This window comes from Saccopteryx bilineata, chromosome 7, assembly GCF_036850765.1.
Source record: "Saccopteryx bilineata isolate mSacBil1 chromosome 7, mSacBil1_pri_phased_curated, whole genome shotgun sequence".
NCBI classification, from domain to species: Eukaryota; Metazoa; Chordata; class Mammalia; order Chiroptera; family Emballonuridae; genus Saccopteryx; species Saccopteryx bilineata.
Genome location: NC_089496.1, coordinates 75,217,742 through 75,238,657, shown reverse-complemented (window position 1 = coordinate 75,238,657; position 20,916 = coordinate 75,217,742). Strand labels below are relative to the sequence as shown.

Sequence of the window (20,916 nt, the reverse complement as noted above, 5' to 3'; positions counted from 1 at the left end):
GGCAGACCACACCATACTGGGTGGCGGTTTTAATAAACGAGGTAACTTACTTATGAAGCGTGTCTTGGGCAAGACACGCATGTCTTCCTGCAAGACAGGAAGGTCTCTGCACCGCCCACCAGAACCTTAAAAGTTTATGCAGAGGTCTTAACTGGGTTCAGTCCAGATAGTCTCCACACCTCACTCTCTCATGGCTGCGTCCTTGAAAATGACTCTGGCTATGAGGACAGTGGTCAGAACAAATGTTCTAAGGACAGGGGAGTGGGTAAGGAGCCTTCAATTGCTTGAATCCAGCTCTCGTGTCAACCATTGGTCACATTCTCTGAAGTAAATCAGGTATCTTGACTCCCTGCCTGGTGCCCTTACCATTCCCTATGTTACACTCATTTACACTGAAGATACTTGCATCATTTGACATCTATTTTAAAATGGGGCTTTTTGTACCTTACTTTTGAAAGATTAGTAGTCCTGGCTGGGTAGTTCAGTTGATTAGAGCGTTGTTCTGATATGCCAAAGTTGCAGATTTGATCCCCAGTCAGGGCATGTACAAGAATCAACCAATGAACACACAACTAAGCAGAACAACAAATCGATGTTTCTCCTCTAAAGTCAATCAATAAAAAATTAAAAGATTACTAGGCTGGCTTGGCTTCACACAAATGTAGACTGGGCCACCTGTCACCAAGGACAATAAACTTGCCAAGACCCTGGATTGAGTCCCAGAAGACTTGCCCTGTTAGAATAGGGAAGACAGCAGAAGCTCACCCTCAGATATGGATCCTGACTTACTCATGCCACGTTTGAGAGCTTAGAAAATGCTTTTAAGACTCCAACTATGATGATCATGTCAATGAAAAGGATTCTGGAAAGTTCCTGGAGGAGACATGATGGGAGTATAGGGGAAGGAGTGATTGAGAGTAAATTCTGGACAAATCTCTTGGCTTCTCTGCACATTTCCAAGGTCCCTTCTGCATATAACACACATATTTGACATATTTGATGATGAAGTGGATAGGATCAAGATACTGAATAGAATAACAGAGCTAGCTAGTGGAGCATACAGAGTGGCCACAAAAAGTAAAGATACTAAAGATTAGCGCCATCATTTGGCTTTGGGTGGGCCCTATCAAATGAAATAGAAATAGTCAGGCATGGCATACTCAAGTTCAAATCACTTCTACTTGGAAACATAGTTCGTGCCATTATTTAGGTAACAAACATTAGGAAAAAGGAGAGACAACCACCTTCATATTATAATCACAGACTTTGGAATTGGAAAAGACTTTGGTTCCAACCCATTAAGCCCAATTCACAGCTTGTTATTCCCCAAGATTGCTCATCTTTCCGTCCTCTGTGATTTCATCAATGATGTCAACTGGCTTCTATGGTAAACAGTAATATTTGGGTAGCAAAGAAACTTGTAACTAGCACTGGCTTGCTTCTAGCACTCTCCTGAATAGAGCCTCCTATACAAAGAACTCCTTATGTGGGAGGATGACACTGAGGTAGAGAACGGGATTAAAATCTTGTAATCTCTCATCAAAACAATTCCAGGTAATTAAAGCTACGGGAGTACAGATATAAATCTACTACAGTCCTCTGCTCTACCAGCTGAGCTATTAAAGGGAGCACCAGATGTGAATCAAAACCAATACCTCATATCACTTTAAATGTTTTTTTAGAGACAAAACATTTATGTAACATAGAATTTTAATTTTCATTAACATTCACATAGCATTTTTCTTCACTTGAGTCTAAAATATTTTATATATGCAATAGTTAATTCTTATAATAACCTTATGAAGCAGAGAAGTAGCAAGGATTATTACTCCCATTTGGCAGAAGATAAAATCAGGGCAAGAAAACATGATGAGATTTGCCCAGATCAGAAAAAGTGAATAGAAGGCTGTTATGTTTCAATTATTTTCTTAGGAACTTACAGTGTTTATTGAGTCCCATTTATAGGTTTGGCTCTATGAAGATGGTCTGTGTGTTTGTGGGTGGGGTGGGATGAGGTGATGAGGTGGGAAGGTAGGGAGGTGAGGAGGTGGAGAGGTGGAGAGATAGGGAGCTAGAGAGATGGGGATAGAAAGGAGAAGGTACTTTGAATAACACAATAAAAAGACAGAAAAACAATTTGCAAGTCTGTATTCCAACTCGTTGGTAAATTTCCTGCTAGGACAACAGAGAGGTTTCACGAAGTATCCTTGCTTTCTGTGTTTGTGGGATAACCAAGCTCAGGAGAAACACTGGACATAGAAGGAGTGGCCAAAACGTGAAGCTCTGGAAGTAGGGATGCAAAATATTGTGAATGAACCTGTAGTTAATAGAGACAGGATCATTTTTCCCCCACTTCACATCAAACTTGGCTTAATGAATAGAAAAAGTGAATGCTTTCAACATATTATTTCTGCTTTTCCTGCCTTGTCTTTTGAGAAGATAAAAGCAGGTGTATTCGATGAACCTCAAATTCGAACCCTCATACATGATGAAGAATTTGCCAGGAAGATGAATAAGGAGGAGAAAGCAGCATGACAGTCATAAAGAACTTCCTTGGCAACAAAAAAGCAGAAAACTTGGACATGTTTTCTTTGAATATATGTACCCTGATTTATTGATGTCACCCCATTAAAATTAATAAAAATTTATTTATAAAGAAAAGGAAGTAAAAAAGGTAATCGTGGGACAGACACAGAGGTTAGAGAATTACCATTGCTGGAAGGCAGCCATGAGCCTAGGAACATAACATGGGTGGCCCCTTAGGAGCAGATAGGGCAAGAAATAGATTTTCTCCTTAAAATCTCTAGAGGAAACACAATCCTGCTAACACCTTGATCTGAGCCCCATAAGACCCATTTTCACATGCTGTCCTCCAGAACTCTAAAATAATAAACTGATGTTGTTTTTAAGCTAAAAAAAAAAAAAAAGAGCAGAAAACTATGAACTTCTAGTTCAAAGGATGCTATTGGCTTTCTGCGACATCGGATGGAACATGAGCATTAAGATTCACTTCCTGAACAGTCACCTTGATAAATTTCCCGAAAATCTTGGAGCTGTTAGTGATGAGCAGACTACTGCTTAAGCATCAAATGAGATTGTTCTCAACAAGTACACAAACGCAAGAGCTATAAACGCAAATTTTTGGCCCTGGCCGGTTGGCTCAGCGGTAGAGCGTCGGCCTAGCGTGCGGAGGACCCGGGTTCGATTCCTGGCCAGGGCACACAGGAGAAGCGCCCATTTGCTTCTCCACCCCTCCGCCGTGCCTTCCTCTCTGTCTCTCTCTTCCCCTCCCGCAGCCAAGGCTCCATTGGAGCAGAGATGGCCCGGGCGCTGGGGATGGCTCTGTGGCCTCTGCCTCAGGCGCTAGAGTGGCTCTGGTCGCAATATGGCGACGCCCAGGATGGGCAGAGCATCGCCCTCTGGTGGGCAGAGCGTGGCCCCTGGTGGGCGTGCTGGGTGGATCCCGGTCGGGCGCATGCGGGAGTCTGTCTGACTGTCTCTCCCCGTTTCCAGCTTCAGAAAAATGAAAAAATGAAAAAAAAATAAATAAATAAAATAAACGCAAATTTTTGCCCAAATAAAATTTAAATAAGTTTTGCGTAAATTTTATGATTAAAATAAGTGTTTTGATATGTTCTATTTTGAAATTGTAGACAAGTTCTGATGTAACCATATCTTTCAGTGTATTTACTGCATTATATAAATTATATTTTCACAAAGATGATGCCCAAGAAGACATTCTACTTTATTATGTTAAACTAAATGTTGAAAATTTTTCAATAAGATGAAAACCTAAAATCTTGAATTGCAAAAAAACTGTAGCTTACAGAGAAAAACTAATGTCAGATATGAGATCGGCATACTCGAATTGGGTAAGAACAAGTGTTTTGTGGATGCAACAAAAATTTTGTTCCCCAGTGAATTGATAATGACGACCTTTTGTTGTCAAGCAAAGATTAAATTATGGCCCTGATAAAATATCATATAAGAAAACATTATGGCATACTTACCTGGTAGGGGAGATACCATGATCACGAAGGTGGTTTTCCCAGGGCGAGGCTTATCCATTGCACTCCGGATGTGCTGACCCCTATGATTTCCCCAAATGTGGGAAACTCGACTGCGTAATTTGTGGTAGTGGGGGACTATGTTCGCGCTCTCCCCTTTAAGATAAAATTTAAAAAAAAAAAAGAAAAGAAAACATTATGGGCAAAAATAGTTTCATTTGAAAGTTGGCTGGAATACCTAGAATTTTTCACAGAAACTCTCAGAGGTCTAGAAGCTGCTTTGTGCCATTTACAAATTTAAAAAAATATACACTTTTCTGTTTAAGTCCTGATTACCTAGAAGTAATGCCATAATAAAGTCACAAGGAGGCCCTGGCCGGTTGGCTCAGCGGTAGAGCGTCGGCCTAGCGTGCGGAGGACCCGGGTTCGATTCCCGGCCAGGGCACACAGGAGAAGCGCCCATTTACTTCTCCACCCCTCCACCGCGCCTTCCTCTCTGTCTCTCTCTTCCCCTCCCGCAGCCAAGGCTCCATTGGAGCAAAGATGGCCCGGGCGCTGGGGATGGCCTCCGCCCCAGGCGCTAGAGTGGCTCTGGTCGCAACATGGCGACGCCCAGGATGGGCAGAGCATCGCCCCCTGGTGGGCAGAGCGTCGCCCCATGGTGGGCAGAGCGTCGCCCCATGGTGGGCGTGCCGGGTGGATCCCGGTCGGGCGCATGCGGGAGTCTGTCTGACTGTCTCTCCCTGTTTCCAGCTTCAGAAATATAAAAAAAAAAAAAAAAAAAAAAGAATAAAGTCACAAGGAAATCAGCAAACCGGTCTTCAATACGCTCCTTTTCCCAAATATCCTGTTTCCTGATAGCAAGTAGGGAAGTATTTCCCTGAGTTTTTCAATTGTTACATTTGCTACCCACATATTTATTCTAATCTTCTCTTCATGTATTTCCCAGTCCTGCCTCCTAAATATGGGCATTTCCTGAGTCATAGGCTTTGGCCTTCTGCTTTTCTCTATAAATACTTTATCCTGTGGAAAGATCATATACACTGATGATTTCAACTGTTGTTTCTTCATGGATGACTCACACATTTACATATTTAGGCAAACTCTCTTTCTTCAGCTTCAGTTTTATATTTCCCCCTAACAAAATTCCTTTTATATAGTTCACTATAATTTCAAATTCTATAAATCTTTTGGAGCTTTGAGCTCATTTTTGCTTTGAAACTAATTCACCCTGTGGGTATCTCTTTTTAGCCCAAATTGCCCAGGCTTAAGGAATTGGAGTCTTCCTTGATTCTCTTTCCTCTCGTCATGTGCTCACTTACTAAGAATAGTATCTTAAATTATTCTAACCATGGTCTTTCCTCTCTCCCCCTTATCACCAACACTGAGGACACCCATCATACTATCCTGTACACCTTAGCTAGGTTAATGTTTCTAAAACATGGCTTAGTACAGTGGTCCCCAACTTTTTTTGGGCCACGGACCGGTTTAATGTCAGAAAATATTTTCATGGACCAGCCTTTAGGGTGGGACGGATAAATGCACAAAATAAAATTATGCGACCAGCGTAAAAACTGTGGTATTTTTAAATATAATTGTCGAACTTACAATATTTATTGGGATAAGTTAAAGGAGGAACGAGCATGTCCTCATTATTCAGGCTGTATTTAAATTTGTTATTCTGACAACGTTTCATGTCTGACATCAATATGTAATATGATAGGTTCAGGCTCGCTACCAATCATGAACCTACGACAATAAAAATAAACATGAATCCACTGTGTACTCGTATGCAACTTTATTAGAAGCGTCCTCTTAACATCGCACCAACAACATAACATGAGTAACATCCTCTCTGCCTCCAAACACTTTCCAGTCGCTATGGTAATGTTTAAACATGCCTTAAAAATAAGATACAACATGGCCCTGGCCGGTTGGCTCAGTGGTAGAGCGTTGGCCTGGCGTGCAGAAGTTCCAAGTTCGATTCCCGGCCAGGGCACACAGGAGAAGCGCCCATCTGCTTCTCCACCCCTCCCCCTCTCCTTCCTGTCTGTCTCTCTCTTCCCCTCCCGCAGCCAAGGCTCCATTGGAGCAAATTTGGCCCGGGCGCTGGGGATGGCTCCTTGGCCTCTGCCCCAGGCGCTAGAGTGGCTCTGGTCGCAACAGAGCGACACCACGGAGAGGCAGAGCATTGCCCCTGGTGGGCAGAGCATCGCCCCCTGGTGGGTGTGCTGGGTGGATCCCGGTCGGGCGCATGCAGGAGTTTGTCTGACTGTCTCTCCCCGTTTCCAGCTTCAGAAAAATACAAAAAAAAAAAAAAAAAGATACAACACAAAAATATAAAGTGCATGAAAAATACAACTCACCATTGTTATGAATATTGTAAGTTACGGGTTATTTATTATAATGTTTATATAGAATGAGAGATAGTAGCCTATCTCTCAACAACCATAACGCTAAATCAGTGGGAGCCCTGAGCTTGTTTCTCTGCAACGAGAGGGTCCCATCTGGGGTAATGGGGAGACAATGACACCCAAAGTGTGTTGCTTATGTCCAGTCTATTCCGTAATTTTGTTTTGGTTACTGTCACTGCAGAAAATCCCACTTCACACAAATAGGATGTTGGAAACAGCAACAGGGTTTTTAGTGCTTTTGTGGCGATCTCAGGGTATTCTGCCATGACTTTAATCCAGAACACCAGCAGAGTTGCAGTCTCGAATATATTTTTAAGGCTGCTGTCATCTGCGATCTCCAGTAGTTGATCCTCTTCTTGCATTGACATGCTGGATTCACCTGGTTTGTTGACAAATGGATCACGGATCCATTCCTTGGCTATTCGTGAGTCTTTTGTGGTTGGGAAGTAGCATTCAAACTCTTTTAAAAGCAAATACAGGTGATCGCACACCAGCTGGGACAATGAAGGCTTGGGCTCAGTCTCTTCCAAAATTCCCGCAAATGTTTGAAACATGTCAAATATACTCCTGTTTACGTGTCGTCCCCACAAATCCAGTTTAGCTTTAAATACAGCTACTTTATCTACCAACTTAAAGACAGTTGTCATTTTCCCCTGAAGTGACAGATTGAGTTTATTGAGGTTAAATATGTCGCACAAGTAAGCGAGTTTTGGGACCCATTCCTCGTCACTGAAATGTGCTGCTAGCGGTGACTTTTTTTCTGAGAGAAATCTCTGCAGTGGCTCTCATAATTCAAACACTCTGGCCAGGGACCTCCCTCAGGATAACCATCTTATTTCTGTGTGTAAGAGAAGGTGTCTGTGCTCCGTGTTCATTTCCTCACAAAGCTGCTTGAACAGGCCCTGGCCGGTTGGCCCAGCGGTAGAGCGTCGGCCTGGCGTGTGGGGGACCCGGGTTCGATTCCCGGCCAGGGCACATAGGAGAAGTACCCATTTGCTTCTCCACCCCCCCCTCCTCTCTGTCTCTCTCTTCCCCTCCCGTAGCCAAGGCTCCATTGGAGCAAAGATGGCCTGGGCGCTGGGGATGGCTCCTTGGCCTCTGCCCCAGGCGCTAAGTGGCTCTGGTAGTGGCAGAGCGACGCCCCGGAGGGGCAGAGCATCGCCCCCTGGTGGGCAGAGTGTCGCCCCTGGTGGGCGTGCCGGGTGGATCCTGGTTGGGTGCATGCGGGAGTCTGTCTGTCTCTCCCTGTTTCCAGCTTCAGAAAAAAAAATACACACACACAAAAAAGCTGCTCGAACAGGCGCGAGTGAAGGGCGTGTGCTTTGATGTGGCTAATAACTTTAATGACATCATTCAATATGCTGTTAAGTTCGGTGGTATATTTTGGCTAGCCAGCATTTCCCTGTGAATGATACTGTGCGTAGACTCACATTCAAGTGCAACCTCCTTAATCCGAATAGTTAAACCAGACATCCTTCCGGTCATGACAACAGCTCCATCTGTGCATATGCCGACACAAAAAGACCATTTCAGTTTTCCTGATATATAGCCATCCAGCGATTTAAATAGTTCTGCGGTTGTGGTTTTGGTTGGCAATGATAGTGCACATAACATATCCTCATGCACATCCTCTTGATAAAGATAACACACGTAAACAAGTAGCATTGCCTTGTTGTCAGTATCTGTAGATTTGTCAACCTGGAGAGTGTACCACAGTGATTTATTAATCCTTTCCAACAATTGTGATTCAATGTCCTCTGCCATTTCCTCAATGTGCCGTGTGACGGTGGTAGCCGAAAGAGGGATCTGTGCTATCTTTTTAATTGCAGCCTCTCCTAGAAGTTCACGACAAATGTCTTTAGTGGCTGGAAGGATCAATTCTTCACCAATGGTGAATGGCTTCTTAGCCTTAGCATACGATTAGCCACCAGTATGATGCTCTCAGTGCACTCACATTTATTGATGTAGTGGCCACCAGTAATTGTTTCTCTCTTTCTTGTTCATGCTTTTTTCTTTCGAAATACTCAGAAGGCTTGTCTTTTAAAGTAGGGTGCTTGGTCTCCAAGTGGCGAAGCAGTTTTGAAGGCTTCATTGCCTCATTACTTAGCCGGTCGCCACATATTATGCAGAGTGGCCTTGGTGCACGAGAATCACCAGTTGTGATAAATCCATACTTCAAGTAGAACTCCTGGTATTGCCTGTTAAATGAAGCCTTCTTTTTCTTCGAGGTCATAGGTTCTTCTTCTGTCTCCTCACTGGCCCTTTTCCATTTCACAAAAAAACTTTCTATGGAATTTTGTTTTTCACTCATTTTGCTAGTTTATGGGTTTAATTTTAGCGGCAACGTATCACATGACCGAGACAAGCGTCAAGAGTGAGTCTTAGAAGGATGTAACAGAAGGAATTTGGTCATTTTTAAAAAATAAAACATCGTTCAGACTTAAATATAAATAAAATGAAAATAATGTAAGTTATTTATTCTTTCTCTGTGGACCGGTACCAAATGGCCCATGGACCAGTACCGTTCCAAGGCCCAGGGCTTGGGGACCACAGGCTTAGAACATTTGCAGTTTCAACATCCATTTCAGAAACGTGTGCTGAGTGCTTTCTGTTACAAAGTGCAATGTCACACACTGCAGGATGCAAAAATGATGCAGATGAAGGACTGTTTAGCCTGACCAGGCGGTGGCACAGTGGATAGAGCGTCGGTCTGGGATGTGGAGGACCCAGGTTTGAAACCCCAAAGTCGCCAGCTTGAGCACAAGCTCATCTGGTTTGAGCAAGGCTCACCAGCTTGAGCTCAAGGTCGCTGGCTCGAGCAAGGGGTCACTCAGTCTGCTGTAGCCCCCCTGGTCAAGGCACATATGAGAAAGCAATCAATGAACAACTAAGGAGCCACAACACAGAATTGATGTTTCTCATCTCTCTCCCTTCCTGTCTGTCCCTATCTGTCCCTCTGTCTGACTCTGTCACACACATACACACACACACACACACACAAGGACTATTTATAGTCTAGTAGGGGGAAAGACTTGTACATAAATGATTTTGGCTCTAAGTTAGAAAGAGGTAAGAACTGAATGAATACACAAAGCGTTAACATCATGGGCAAAGGGACAATGACAGGGGAACAGCAGAAAATAAAGTTAGAGCTTTGACTCCAAGTTTGGCCTTTAATCTCCAAGCACAAGGAACAGGTGACAATCCTGGATCCTGGCTGTGCTTGATGATTTAACCCAGAGCGGCTGCAGGTAGGACAGGCGGGTAGGGCAGTGGTGCTAGGAGAAGAGCGTCATTGGGAAAGGTATTGCATTTCCACTGTGCAGGGGATGGGATGCTAATAGGCTCCTGGTGAGGTGGAAGCAGGGAGTGCCACGTAGGCATTACTACAGAGGGAGAGTCAACACAACTTAGTAACTGATCAGCGCCAGAAAGGAAATAAATGACATCCAATACAGACACCAATGTATCCACGCTGGAAACGGGTGGTAGTATTAACTAAATAAGGGTGCACAGTCTGGAAAGCATATACTGTATTTCCCCATGTATAAGACGCACTTAATGTTTGGGCCTGAAGTTTGAAAAAAAAAAAATGTATTACATAAAGTTATTGAAATCGTTATATTCATCATAAAATTCATTCAACTCATCACTAGATATAACCCATCCATTAGCTACAACCACTGAATAAGACGCACCCAGTTTATAGACCTCAGATTTTTCGGAAAAGGGTGCGTCATATACATGGGGAAATATGGTTATTTGGGAGGTAAGAGTCCAGGTTATGTTTGGGATATTCAGCATGTATACGCCCGCAGAATATTCGAGAAGAAATGGCCAAGGCTCCTGGCGGCAGCGAACACTGATGAATTGAGCTGGAGAGGGGGAGGGTGTTTGGGCAAAAACGCGCAAAAGAGACTACGGGCCTCTTACTGCCGTGGCCTGCCTGGCAGGAGGTACAGGTGCCCCGTCCCGCAGTCTTGCGCTCGAGCCTGCTCTCCGCGGCCTGCTCTCCGCGGCCTGCTCTCGCCTCCAGTTCCCCCCGGACTTCGGGAGCAGCCTTTCCCTCCCTTCCCTTCTCTGCGTATTTCCAGAACTTCCGTCCCTACCCATCACCAGTTCCCAGTCAAGGGGACTTAATATACGGACGTCTATTTCTGCACAGGGACAAGGTAAGCGGTAATCGTAAAGATATCACCACCTCAGTTGCGCGCCAGGTTTTGGAACACCGGTCGAAACCTTGGGAGAACGCCACACGCCCAGCCCTAGATCTCGCGATACTTGACAGACCCGCCTCTGCCTAGCTCGCCGGAAGCGGAAGTCAGGGAGTTGTCGGATTCTGACAGCAGTGACTCCGTTACCTTGGTGAGGTGAGCTGGTGCGGAGTTGAACTAACGTGCTGTGAGCCAGAGGTGGGTTTCCTGCGTGTTTCGCTGGGAGAACTCGGCCCAAGCTGAGTACACACAGCGCTTGGCGGGTGAGTTGCCCGTTTAGGCGCCGGAGAAGAGTGAGCCGGGCGGGCCAGGTGTCTTCGGTCTGCGTCTCTGGCTCTGGGCGCTTTGCCAGATCGGAAGTCCCTTACCCTTCACGGCCTCTAGTTTCCTTCATGCCTGGACATCTAAGGTGCCTCAGAAGGGAGAGGATGTTCCAAAGCTTTGGGAGACCAGCTTTGGGAGCGGACTGAAAATCGCGGTGGTTTTCAGTCCTTACCTTCCTGTTCTCGGGGTTATCCTCATGGGGCAGCGAAACCCCATCCTGGTTAGCCCTTTCCAAGGTTAGCCTCCTGCAGCCAGAGTTCTTTGTGGGTTTTGTTTGTTACAGCGAGAGAGACCGACAGAAAGAGGGACAGACGGGCAGGAAGGGAGGGAGATGAGAAACATCAATTCTTCCTTGCAGCACCTTAATCGTTCATTGCTTTCTCACATGTGTCTTGACTGGGGGCTACAGCAGAGCGAGTGACCCCTTGACCAAGCCAGCCACCATGAGGTAATGTTTAGGATCCTGCGCTCAAGCTAGCGACCTCAGGGCTTCCGATCTGGGTCCTCAGTATCCCAAGCCAACACTCTCTCCCCTGTGCCACTGCCTGGTCAGGCCTATGTGGTTTTAATGTTCGAGTAGAAATCTGAAAATACTGTGCACTTTTTTTTAAATTTTTTTTAATTTATTCATTTTAGAGAGGAGAGGGAGAGACAGAGAGAAAGAGAGGAGAGACAGAGAGAGAAGGGGGGGGAGGATCTGGAAGCATCAACTCCCATATGTGCCTTGACCAGGCAAGCCCAGGGTTTTGAACCGGGGACCTCAGCATTTCCAGGTCGATGCTTTATCCACTACGCCACCACAGGTCAGGCACTTTTATTTCAATGGAAAATAACTAGTTTTGAAGGCCCGGAAGACAGTCTTGTATCATCTTCTAGTTCTCGGCTGGCACTGTTGGGTACTCTTTCGAATTAGTGCTGGAAGGCTTTAGAGCAGTGGTCCCCAACCCCCGGGGCCGCGGACCGGTACCGGTACCAGTCCGTGGGCCATTTGGTACTGGTCTGCAGAGAAAGAATAAATAACTTACATTTTTTCCGTTTTATTTATATTTAAGTCTGAATGATGTTTTATTGTTTTTTTAAATGACCAGATTCCCTCTGTTACATCCGTCTAAGACTCATTCTTGATGCTTGTCTTGGTCACGTGATACATTTATCCGTCCTACCCTAAAGGCCGGTTGGTGAAAATATTTTCTGACATTAAACTGGTCCGTGGTCCAAAAAAGGTTGGGGACCACTGATTTAGAGCACTTTTAATCCAACCTCTTCATTAGCTTAAATCCTTAAGATCCTCTCCCCCACCACCACCTTTTGAGGGATTTCTTAAGGGAGTCAAGTTTTTCTTTTTTCCTCCCACAGATCTAGACAACTTAAACATTAAACAGTACAGCCTCAAATCTTGGGGTAAGTAAAGCTTGGATCAATTAAATTTCTATTTATTTTTTATCTTAAACTTATTGGGGTAACATTGGTTAATAACATATTCTATTTAAATTTCATTCTCTTGAGTAATGATAAATATATTTACTCACAGGAGGGTGTTATGGAAGAATATAAAAATAGAATAGGATAGGCCTTGGCTGGGTAGCTCAGTTGTACATCTTGGGACATGCAGAGTTTGTGGGTTCGATCCCAGGTCAGAGCACACACAAGAATCAACCAGTGATGGCATGAATAGGTGGAACAACAAATCAATGTTTATCTCTTGCTCTCTCTAAAAATGAATTTTTTTTTTTTTACAGAGACAGAGTCAGAGAGAGGGATAGACAGACAGGAACAGAGAGAGATGAGAAGCATCAATCATTAGTTTTTCGTTGCCACACCTTAGTTGTTCACTGATTGCTTTCTCATATGTGCCTTGACCTTGGGGCTTCAGCAGACCAAGTAACCCCTTGCTCGAGCCAGTGACCTTGGGTCCAAGCTGGTGAGCCTTGCTTAAACCAGATGAGCCCACGCTCAAGCTGGGGACCTCAGGGTCTCGAACCTGGGTCCTCCGCATCCCAGTCTGATGATCTATCTACTGCGCCACCGCCTGGTCAGGCTAAAAATGAATAAGTTTTAAAAATAGCACATTTGCCTTGCCTTGTGATTTTTACTACCCATCTGGTTAAGTATGGACCATCTTTCTGGTGATTTCTGTGATCCCTATAGAAAATCAAGTGCAAATTTTAATTAGAAGAAATTATTTAAAATCATACCTTGGATCTGAGAATTTAACAGCAGTTTTCCAATTCCTAACACATGACAAGTCTGGCATTTGATAAGGCATACTCTCTAAGAGGCTATAGCTTGAAAAGTAAAAACATCTTTTGGAGGTTGTTTCTTGCATCCAAACAATCTCAGTTTAATTTTGTTGGAATGAAGGTAGTATTAATAAATAGTTGTTTGTTTTGAGGAATTTGGAGGAAAAACAAAGTAACGAAGCAGCTATCATCTAATATCAAACCTCTTTGTCAAAAACTCAAGTTAAAATCCAGGAGGAATAATAATTTTAGGGATGTCAGATAAGAGGGAGATTTGGTGTTGAAGTTTCAGCATGATGTCACAGGTGCCCCAAATCAGAAAACAGGTTTTAGGAGTTTTGAGTCAAAGAGCAGAAAGGTGGATTTGGGCTAGGGAAGGTAGGGGAAGGGAATCCTGACCGTAGTTGATCAAGGAAAAGAAGGAAGTGGGAGCTACCTACAGAATACTTCCAGGATTTGGGTGAAGATGAAACGAAGTGAACTCTTTATCCCATGGTTTTTCAAGAATTAGGCCTCTGCAGCCTAAGCCAAATCTTTTCTTAGATTTAGAGCGTTCTCTGAAAATGTGGGTAAAGGAATACTACTTGTTGGGTGAACTCATAATTGCCCTGGAAAAACCAGTTTGTACAGAATTCAGTTTTTATAGCCATTAGACAAGATCTATAGTAGCTATTTTTCATTCATCACAGAATCTAGAATAAGAATACATAGAACACCATTATAAAATAATGACAGAAAAATTTATGCATTTTTTAAAATTTGGCTCTTTTATTCTCTTCCTTTAAACAAGCTCAGGTATTTTATACTGGGTGAAATTCGGGAGTCTTACAGCAACCCCTTAACTATGGCCCTGGCTTTTTTCCTGATTTCAGCCAGGCTTCCTGAAAGCTTAAGTCTATAATCAGTGAAGATTTCTACTTCCTTCCAGTTACTTCTCAATTGTAATCCTGCTTCAATCCCTACTACTTGAAAATAATCACTTCCTAATGGCTAAATCCAATAAATTTTCTCTTCTTGGTTCTGTCACTGTACCATTCAACATTAATAACCATTCACTTTTTATTCTCTTGCCTTTTTTTTTGTGTGTGTGTGGCAGAGACAGAGAACCAGAGAGGGACAGATAGGGACAGACAGACAGGAAGGGAGAGAGATGCGAAACATCAGTTCTTCGTTGTGGTTCCTTAGCTGTTCGTTGATTGATTTCTTGTATGTGCCTTGACCGGGGATGGGGTGGGTTGGGGAGGGCTACAGCATACCGAGTGACTCCTTGCTCGAGGCAGCGACCTTGGGCTCAAGCTGGTGAGCCTTGCTCAAACCTGATGAGCCCACGCTCAAGCTGGCAACTCTGGGGTCTAGAAGCTGGGTCCTCCACATCCCAGACCGATGCTCTATCCACTGTGCCACCACCTGAGTCAGGCCTCTCTTGCCTTCTTTTGTGATAATTTCTTCTGGTTATTATCTATCAGTGTGTGTTCTCCTGTCCCTTTTTTATCTTCTGTGTTCTCCAGGATTCTGTGATTCTGTTCCTTGGCATTTCTGTATTCCTCTTCCTGAGGCATCTCATCCATTCTCACAGCATCAACCACCAACACCACATTTGCTGATCTCTCCCATACTCATCCTCAACCCTGTTCGCAGTCCCAAATAGTTCGCTCTGAACTGACTCTCCAAGTGGATGTCTGTACTGTAGCTAATGTCAAATTCAGTGTATATCCTCTCCCACCCTTCTTTCTATAGTTCCTGTGGCACCCTGTCCAATCATTTGGCCAGAACCCTAGGAGTTATCCTTCATTCCCTCCTCTCCTTTCCACATCTATTCAGTGATTAAATCCTCCTGCAATTTATTTTTAATTGATTGGTTTTAGAGACAGAGAGAAAAGGAGGGAGGAAGAGAGAGAAGCATTGTTTGTTATCCAACTTAGTTGTGCACTCATTGGTCCCTTCCCATATGTGCCCTGACCGGGGGATCAAACCGTAACCTTGGTTTTTGAGAGGGAGGCTCTGACTGACTGAGCTAACCGGCCAGTGCCACCTCGTGTAATTCTTTTAAAACTATTCTCACAGGCTCTGCCTCAGATTAAGCCCTTAGCACAGGCATGGCTAACATACGGCCCACGGGCTGGATCCAGCCTGCATAATGAGTTTATGCAGCCCACGATTAAATTTTTAATATTCTCCACACGATGCACTGTGGAAATGAAATAAGTGGTACTTTTAAGTTGTTATGAACTACGATATATATCTTCAGTAATCTTCAGCTCAACTTATATTTGTGAACAAACATTTTCTTTAATGAATCTAAATAAAAGTACAAGATCAAGATTGAATGATTTACATTTGGAGGCTGTGTAAAGAATAGCTACTACAAATATACAGCCAGATATTAAAAAAATAATAGGCGATGCAAAGCGCCTCAACATGTCACATTAGTTTTTTTTGTTAATTTGTTGTACTAAATTACTTACATTTATTCATAAACAATTACATAATAAAATTGTTTACTTAAATCATTTTTGTATTTAACATTTTTTAATTTTAATATTTCGTCCGGCCCATGAAAAAAGTTTTCTTTCTAATCTGGCCTGGGGTCAAAAACTGTTGGCCACGACTGCCTTAGCATGTCACCTACATTATTGCAGTAATCTGCCTTTCATCTACTCTCACTAGTCCAGCTCTATCTACCCTGTTACAAAAGTGGTCCTTCTAAATAGTAAATTTGCTCTTGAGATGTCCCTGCTTAAACCACCTATGATTCCCCATTGCATACCAGAAAAAGAGCAAAGTGGTATGGAATACAAAGTTTTTCACAATTTGACCCATCTACTCTTCCAATTTCATTTCTTCATATGCACTTCTGAACCCTTTATATATACACCGTATCTGTTTCTTCTACTAGAGCAGGGGTCGGGAACCTTGCTGGCTGAGAGAGCCATGAACGCCACATATTTTAAAATGTAATTCCGTGAGAGCTATACAATGACCTGTGTATGTGACGCATTATCCAATAAAAATTTGTTGTTGTCCCGGAGGACAGCTGTGATTGGCTCCAGTCACCCGCAACCATGAACATGAGCGGTAGGAAATGAATGGATTGTAATACATGAGAATGTTTTATATTTTTAACATTTTTTTTTATTAAAGATTTGTCTGCGAGCCAGATGCAGCCATCAAAAGAGCCACATCTGGCTCACAAGCCATAGGTTCCCGACCCCTGTGCTAGACTAAGAGGGGCAGGGTATTCATCTTTGTATCCCATGCTCCTACACAATACCTGTGTTATAGTAATCACAGAATAGTCAATTGAATATCTAAAGTCTATCAAGTTTAAAAGTACACAAGAAACTTTCTTAAAAATCGTGCCTAAAATTGTTTACTTCTTGCTTTCTTCACTGGTAAAATAGTATTTAAAAATTCTAATAGAAACATTAAAAACTACAGAATTTCAGAATGACTGATACTTCTGAAGCTGTTCCAAATTTTGAAGAGATGTTTGCCAGCAGATTCACAGATGACGACAAAGAGTACCAGGAATACCTGAAACGCCCTCCTGAGTCCCCTCCAATTGTCGAGGAATGGAATAGCAGAGCTGGCGGGAACCAAAGAAATAGGGGCAATTGGTATGTATTACTTCAGAAGAATGAACTGCAGATGGCCAGTCTGGGAGAGAATAGCTCTAATCTTCCAGCCCAGAAGGCCACTGGACAGGGTCAATGTTTTTGTTCCATATGGTATACCTAGTACCTGGCATAAATTAGGGGGCTGGCAAATATTTGTTTTAGTATTTTGTCAGCCCATGTGTTTTTTCCTTACTGTTCAATTGTGTGTGTTAATGTTTGTTTTATTAAAAAACAAACAAACACATTCTTTCGGCCCTGGCTGGGTGTCTCAGTGAATAACGTTGCCCTGGTACATCGAGGTTGCAATCAACCCTGGTCAGGGCATGTACGAGAAGCCATCAGTGAGTACACAACTAAATGGAACAATGTGTTGATTCTTTTCTCTCTTCCGCCCTACACCTGCCCCCATAAATGTTTAAAAAGTTCTTTCTGTGGACAATATTTTATTTGCAAAATACACTTTTAAAACCTCGTGTCTTTACAAAATTTTGTATAAAATTCCATAAAGAAGGTAATGTTTTGGGTTTTACTTTAGAGAATTTATACAGTGCAAGTTACTTTTATTTAATAATTCAAAATAAGCCTGACCAGCCCTGGCTGGCTGGCTCAGCGGTAGAACATCATCCTGGCATGTGGAGGTCTCAGGTTCAATTCCTGGCCAGGGCACACAGGAGAAGTGCCCATCTACTTCTCCAACCTTCCCCCTCTCCTTTCTCTCTGTCTCTTCCCCTTCTTCAGCCAAGGCTCCATTGGAGTAAAGTTGGCCTGGGTGCTGAGGATAGCTCCGTGACCTCCACCTCAGGCACTAGAATGGCTCTGGGTGCAACAGGGCAATGCCCCAGGTAGGCAGAGCATCACCCCCTGGTGAGCATGCCAGGTGGATCCTGGTCAGGCACACGTGGGAGTCTGTGTCTCTGCCTCCCGCTTCTCACTCCAGAAAAATACAAATAATAATAAAATAAGCCTGACCAGGTGGTGGCACAGTGGATAGAGCATTGGACTGGGACGTGGAGGACCCAGGTTCGAAATCCCGAGGTTGCTAGCTTGAGGCTCACTAGCTTGAGCCCAAGTCGCTGGCTTGAGCAAAGGGTCACTCGGTCTGCTATAGTCCCCCAGTCAAGGCACATGTGAGAAAGCAATCAATGAACTAAGGTGCCAAAACAAAGAATTGAAGCTTCTCATCTCTCTCTCTTCCTGTCTGTTCCTATTTGTCCCTCTGTCTCTGGTCACCAAAAAAAAAAAAAAAAAATGCAAAAGAGCATGACCAGGAGGTTGCGCAATGGATAGTGTGTCAGACTGGCTTGCAGAGGACCCAGGTTCAGAACCCTGAGGTTGCTGGCTTGAGCGCGGGCTCATCAGCTTGAGCACAGGGTCGCCGGCTTGAAGCCCAAGGTCGCTGGCTTGAGCCCAAGGTTGCTGGCTTGAGCAAGGGATCACTCCCTCTGCTGTAGCCCCACCCCTACCCCCGTCAAGGGACATTTGAGAAAGCAATCAATGAACTAAGGTGCTGCAATGAAGAATTGATGCTTCTCTTCTCCCTTTCTGTCTGTCCCTCTGTCTCTTCCCCAAGAAAAAGAAAAAAATCAAAATAGATAAATCATACTTTTTTTTAAGATTTTATTTATTGATTTTATGGAGAGGAGAAGGGCAGGAAGAGGAACAAGAAGTATCAACTCGGCCCTGGCCGGTTGGCTCGGCGGTAGAGCGTCGGCCTGGCGTGCAGGGGACCCAGGTTTGATTCCCGGCCAGGGCACATAGGAGAAGCGCCCATTTGCTTCTCACCCACCCTTCCTCTCTGTCTCTCTCTTCCCCTCCCGCAGCCAAGGCTCCTTTGGAGCAAAGATGGCCCGGGCACTGGGGATGGCTCCTTGGCCTCTGCCCCAGGCACTAGAGTGGCTCTGGTCACAGCAGAGCGACGCCCCGGAGGGGCAGAGCATCGCCCCTGATGGGCGTGCCGGGTGGATCCCGGTCGGGCGCATGCGGGAGTCTGTCTGACTGTCTCTCCCCGTTTCCAGCTTCAGAAAAATACCAAAAAAAAAAAAAAGTATCAACTCATAGTTGCTTTCGGTTTGGTTGTTCACTGATTGCTTGTTGTATGGGCTAGCCCAGGATTTCGAACCGGCGACCTCAGCATCGCAGGTGGACATTGTATCCACTGTGCCACCATACCAGGCCATGCTAGTTTTGGGGTTTTTTTAACAATAATTTTCAGTTTGATTCAGAACTGTCCTATTGTTTTGGGTGTGGTGTTATAGTCTATTTCTCTGCAAAGCACATCCAATATAACATAGAATAGAAGAATGTTTTAAATCTTAGGAATGTTTTAACTAGTGGTGCTATAACATTTTATGGAGAAAAATGTCTTTATTCTCTGGTTTACTAAGCATTCCATTGAGAAATCAAATGCAACAGGATAGATTTGTCATGTTTTCTTAAGAGACGTATAAAATTTTTTTGTTATTACAGGTTGCAAGATAACAGACAGTTTAGAGGTAGGGATAGCAGACGTGGATGGCCAAGTGACAATCGATCTAATCAATGGCATGGACGACACTGGGGTAACAATTACCAGCAGCACAGACAAGAACCTTACTATCCTCACCAGTATGGACACTATGGTTACAACCAGCGACCTCCCTATGGTTACTACTGATAGAAATATCAGCAACTTTAGTAAAATCATATATTAACAAGACAAAAAATGTGTATCTTCTGTTTGTCGTAATTTTACATCTAATTTGCTTAAAATGTCATGAGACATTTTTTAAAAACAAAAGGTCTTACTGGAGAGATGTAATGGTTGCTGGAATAAATACTTTCCTAAAAAGGTTGTGAATTATACTGCTTCTACCTGATTCTTCTTTGTTTCATGACTTAATAGTGCTTTGAACTTGGTGTATCCTTTCCTTGTTTGACCTCCAAGAGTTGTTTTACACAGACATAAAATAGAATTTTAAAATAGAAAACGCTTGATTTTTACTTTATAAGGAAGTATCCATATAGTTGGATGTGCTCATTCCTGAAATTTTACAGAGATTGGTAAAGTCAACTTGTGAATGCACAGCTATGCTTAGTTGTAATATATATACTGTATGTTAACATCAGCAGTTGGAAGGTAAAGCAATTGTAGTGTATTTCTTTTTTGGCTCTTGTTATGTGACTATGGTACTTTGTAATTATGCGCTAGGTGTGAGTCAGCTTCACAATCATTTTGGTATCTTTGGAGTATCAAGAATAAAACTGTAGGCGAGTTGGCTCAATGGCTGATTGGCTCAATGGTAGAGTGTCGGCCGGTGTGTGGATGTCCTAGGTTTGATTCCCGGTCAGGGCACACAGGATAAGCAACCATCTGCTTCTCCACCCCTCCCCCTCTCCCTTATCTCTCTTTTTCCCCTCCCACAGCCAAGGCTCCACTGGAGCAATTTGGCCCGGGCGCTGAGGATGGCACCATGGCCTTGCCTCAGGCACTAAAATGGCTCTGGTTGCAACAGAGCAATGGCTCCAGATGGGCAGAGCACTGCCCCCCTAGTGGGCTTGCTGGGTGGATCCCGGTCGGGTGCATGCAGGAGTCTGTCTCTGCCCCCCAGCTTCTCACTTAAGAAAAATGCCAAAAAATAAAACTGTAAAGTGAGGAAGGAATCATTCTCAGTTTTAGTGTCTTGAGCTAATGGTAGATGGAAGCAAGGAATCATTTTATACAAACTGTAAGGCTTTTTGCTAACTTAAACATAGTAGTTATAAAAAAGTGTTAAGGAAACTCTGTATTGTTCCTTTTCAATCATGTGGAAATAATACTGCATTATTTGACTCTTTATGGTACTTAATGTAGGTTGATTTTACAATGTTATATTCACTTCCATATGTGCACCTTTGTTGCTTTCTCTTTTATAAATACCATGATGCTATCACCTTCCTTTCAGAGCGATTATTATATTTCAAGTAATTTTAATGCCTATTACAATGGTTTTATTTAAATAAAATACAACATTAATTGATTTCTCTCAAGTTTTGGCAGTTAGCCTACTCATTAATGTGGTGAGATTGGCTTCTTTTTTATTACTCTGTCCTTCATATCCATTGTAAAAAGATCCATTTATTTG

The 20,916-nt window shown here is 43.5% G+C and overlaps 1 protein-coding gene and 1 non-coding gene across 3 annotated transcripts; both read left to right on the top strand.

Annotated features, from left to right (window-relative positions):
* The first annotated feature begins 4,002 nt into the window (after positions 1 to 4,002).
* Positions 4,003 to 4,166, top strand: LOC136311261 (U1 spliceosomal RNA). Its single transcript, XR_010726699.1, has one exon. It is a non-coding gene; the product is annotated as a U1 spliceosomal RNA (small nuclear RNA).
* Positions 4,167 to 10,708: 6,542 nt separating this feature from the next.
* Positions 10,709 to 20,545, top strand: RAMAC (RNA guanine-7 methyltransferase activating subunit). 2 transcript variants are annotated; one of them, XM_066238175.1, is made up of 4 exons: positions 10,709 to 10,833; positions 12,316 to 12,360; positions 16,638 to 16,816; positions 19,283 to 20,545. In XM_066238175.1, exons 3-4 carry the CDS (start codon positions 16,647 to 16,649, stop codon positions 19,467 to 19,469), a joined length of 357 nt encoding a protein of 118 aa, XP_066094272.1. In that variant the 5' UTR covers positions 10,709 to 10,833; positions 12,316 to 12,360; positions 16,638 to 16,646; the 3' UTR covers positions 19,470 to 20,545. The 2 variants fall into 2 exon arrangements, with proteins under 2 accessions (XP_066094272.1, XP_066094271.1); XM_066238174.1 differs by having other exon boundaries at positions 10,735 to 10,898.
* Positions 20,546 to 20,916: the final 371 nt, after the last annotated feature.

Coding starts and splice junctions, on each gene's coding strand:
- RAMAC (XM_066238175.1), top strand. CDS start 16,647: ATGACTGATACTTCTGAAGCTGTTCCAAATTTTGAAGAGATGTTTGCC. Junction 16,817..19,282: donor CAAAGAAATAGGGGCAATTG/GTATGTATTACT, acceptor TTGTTATTACAG/GTTGCAAGATAACAGACAGT.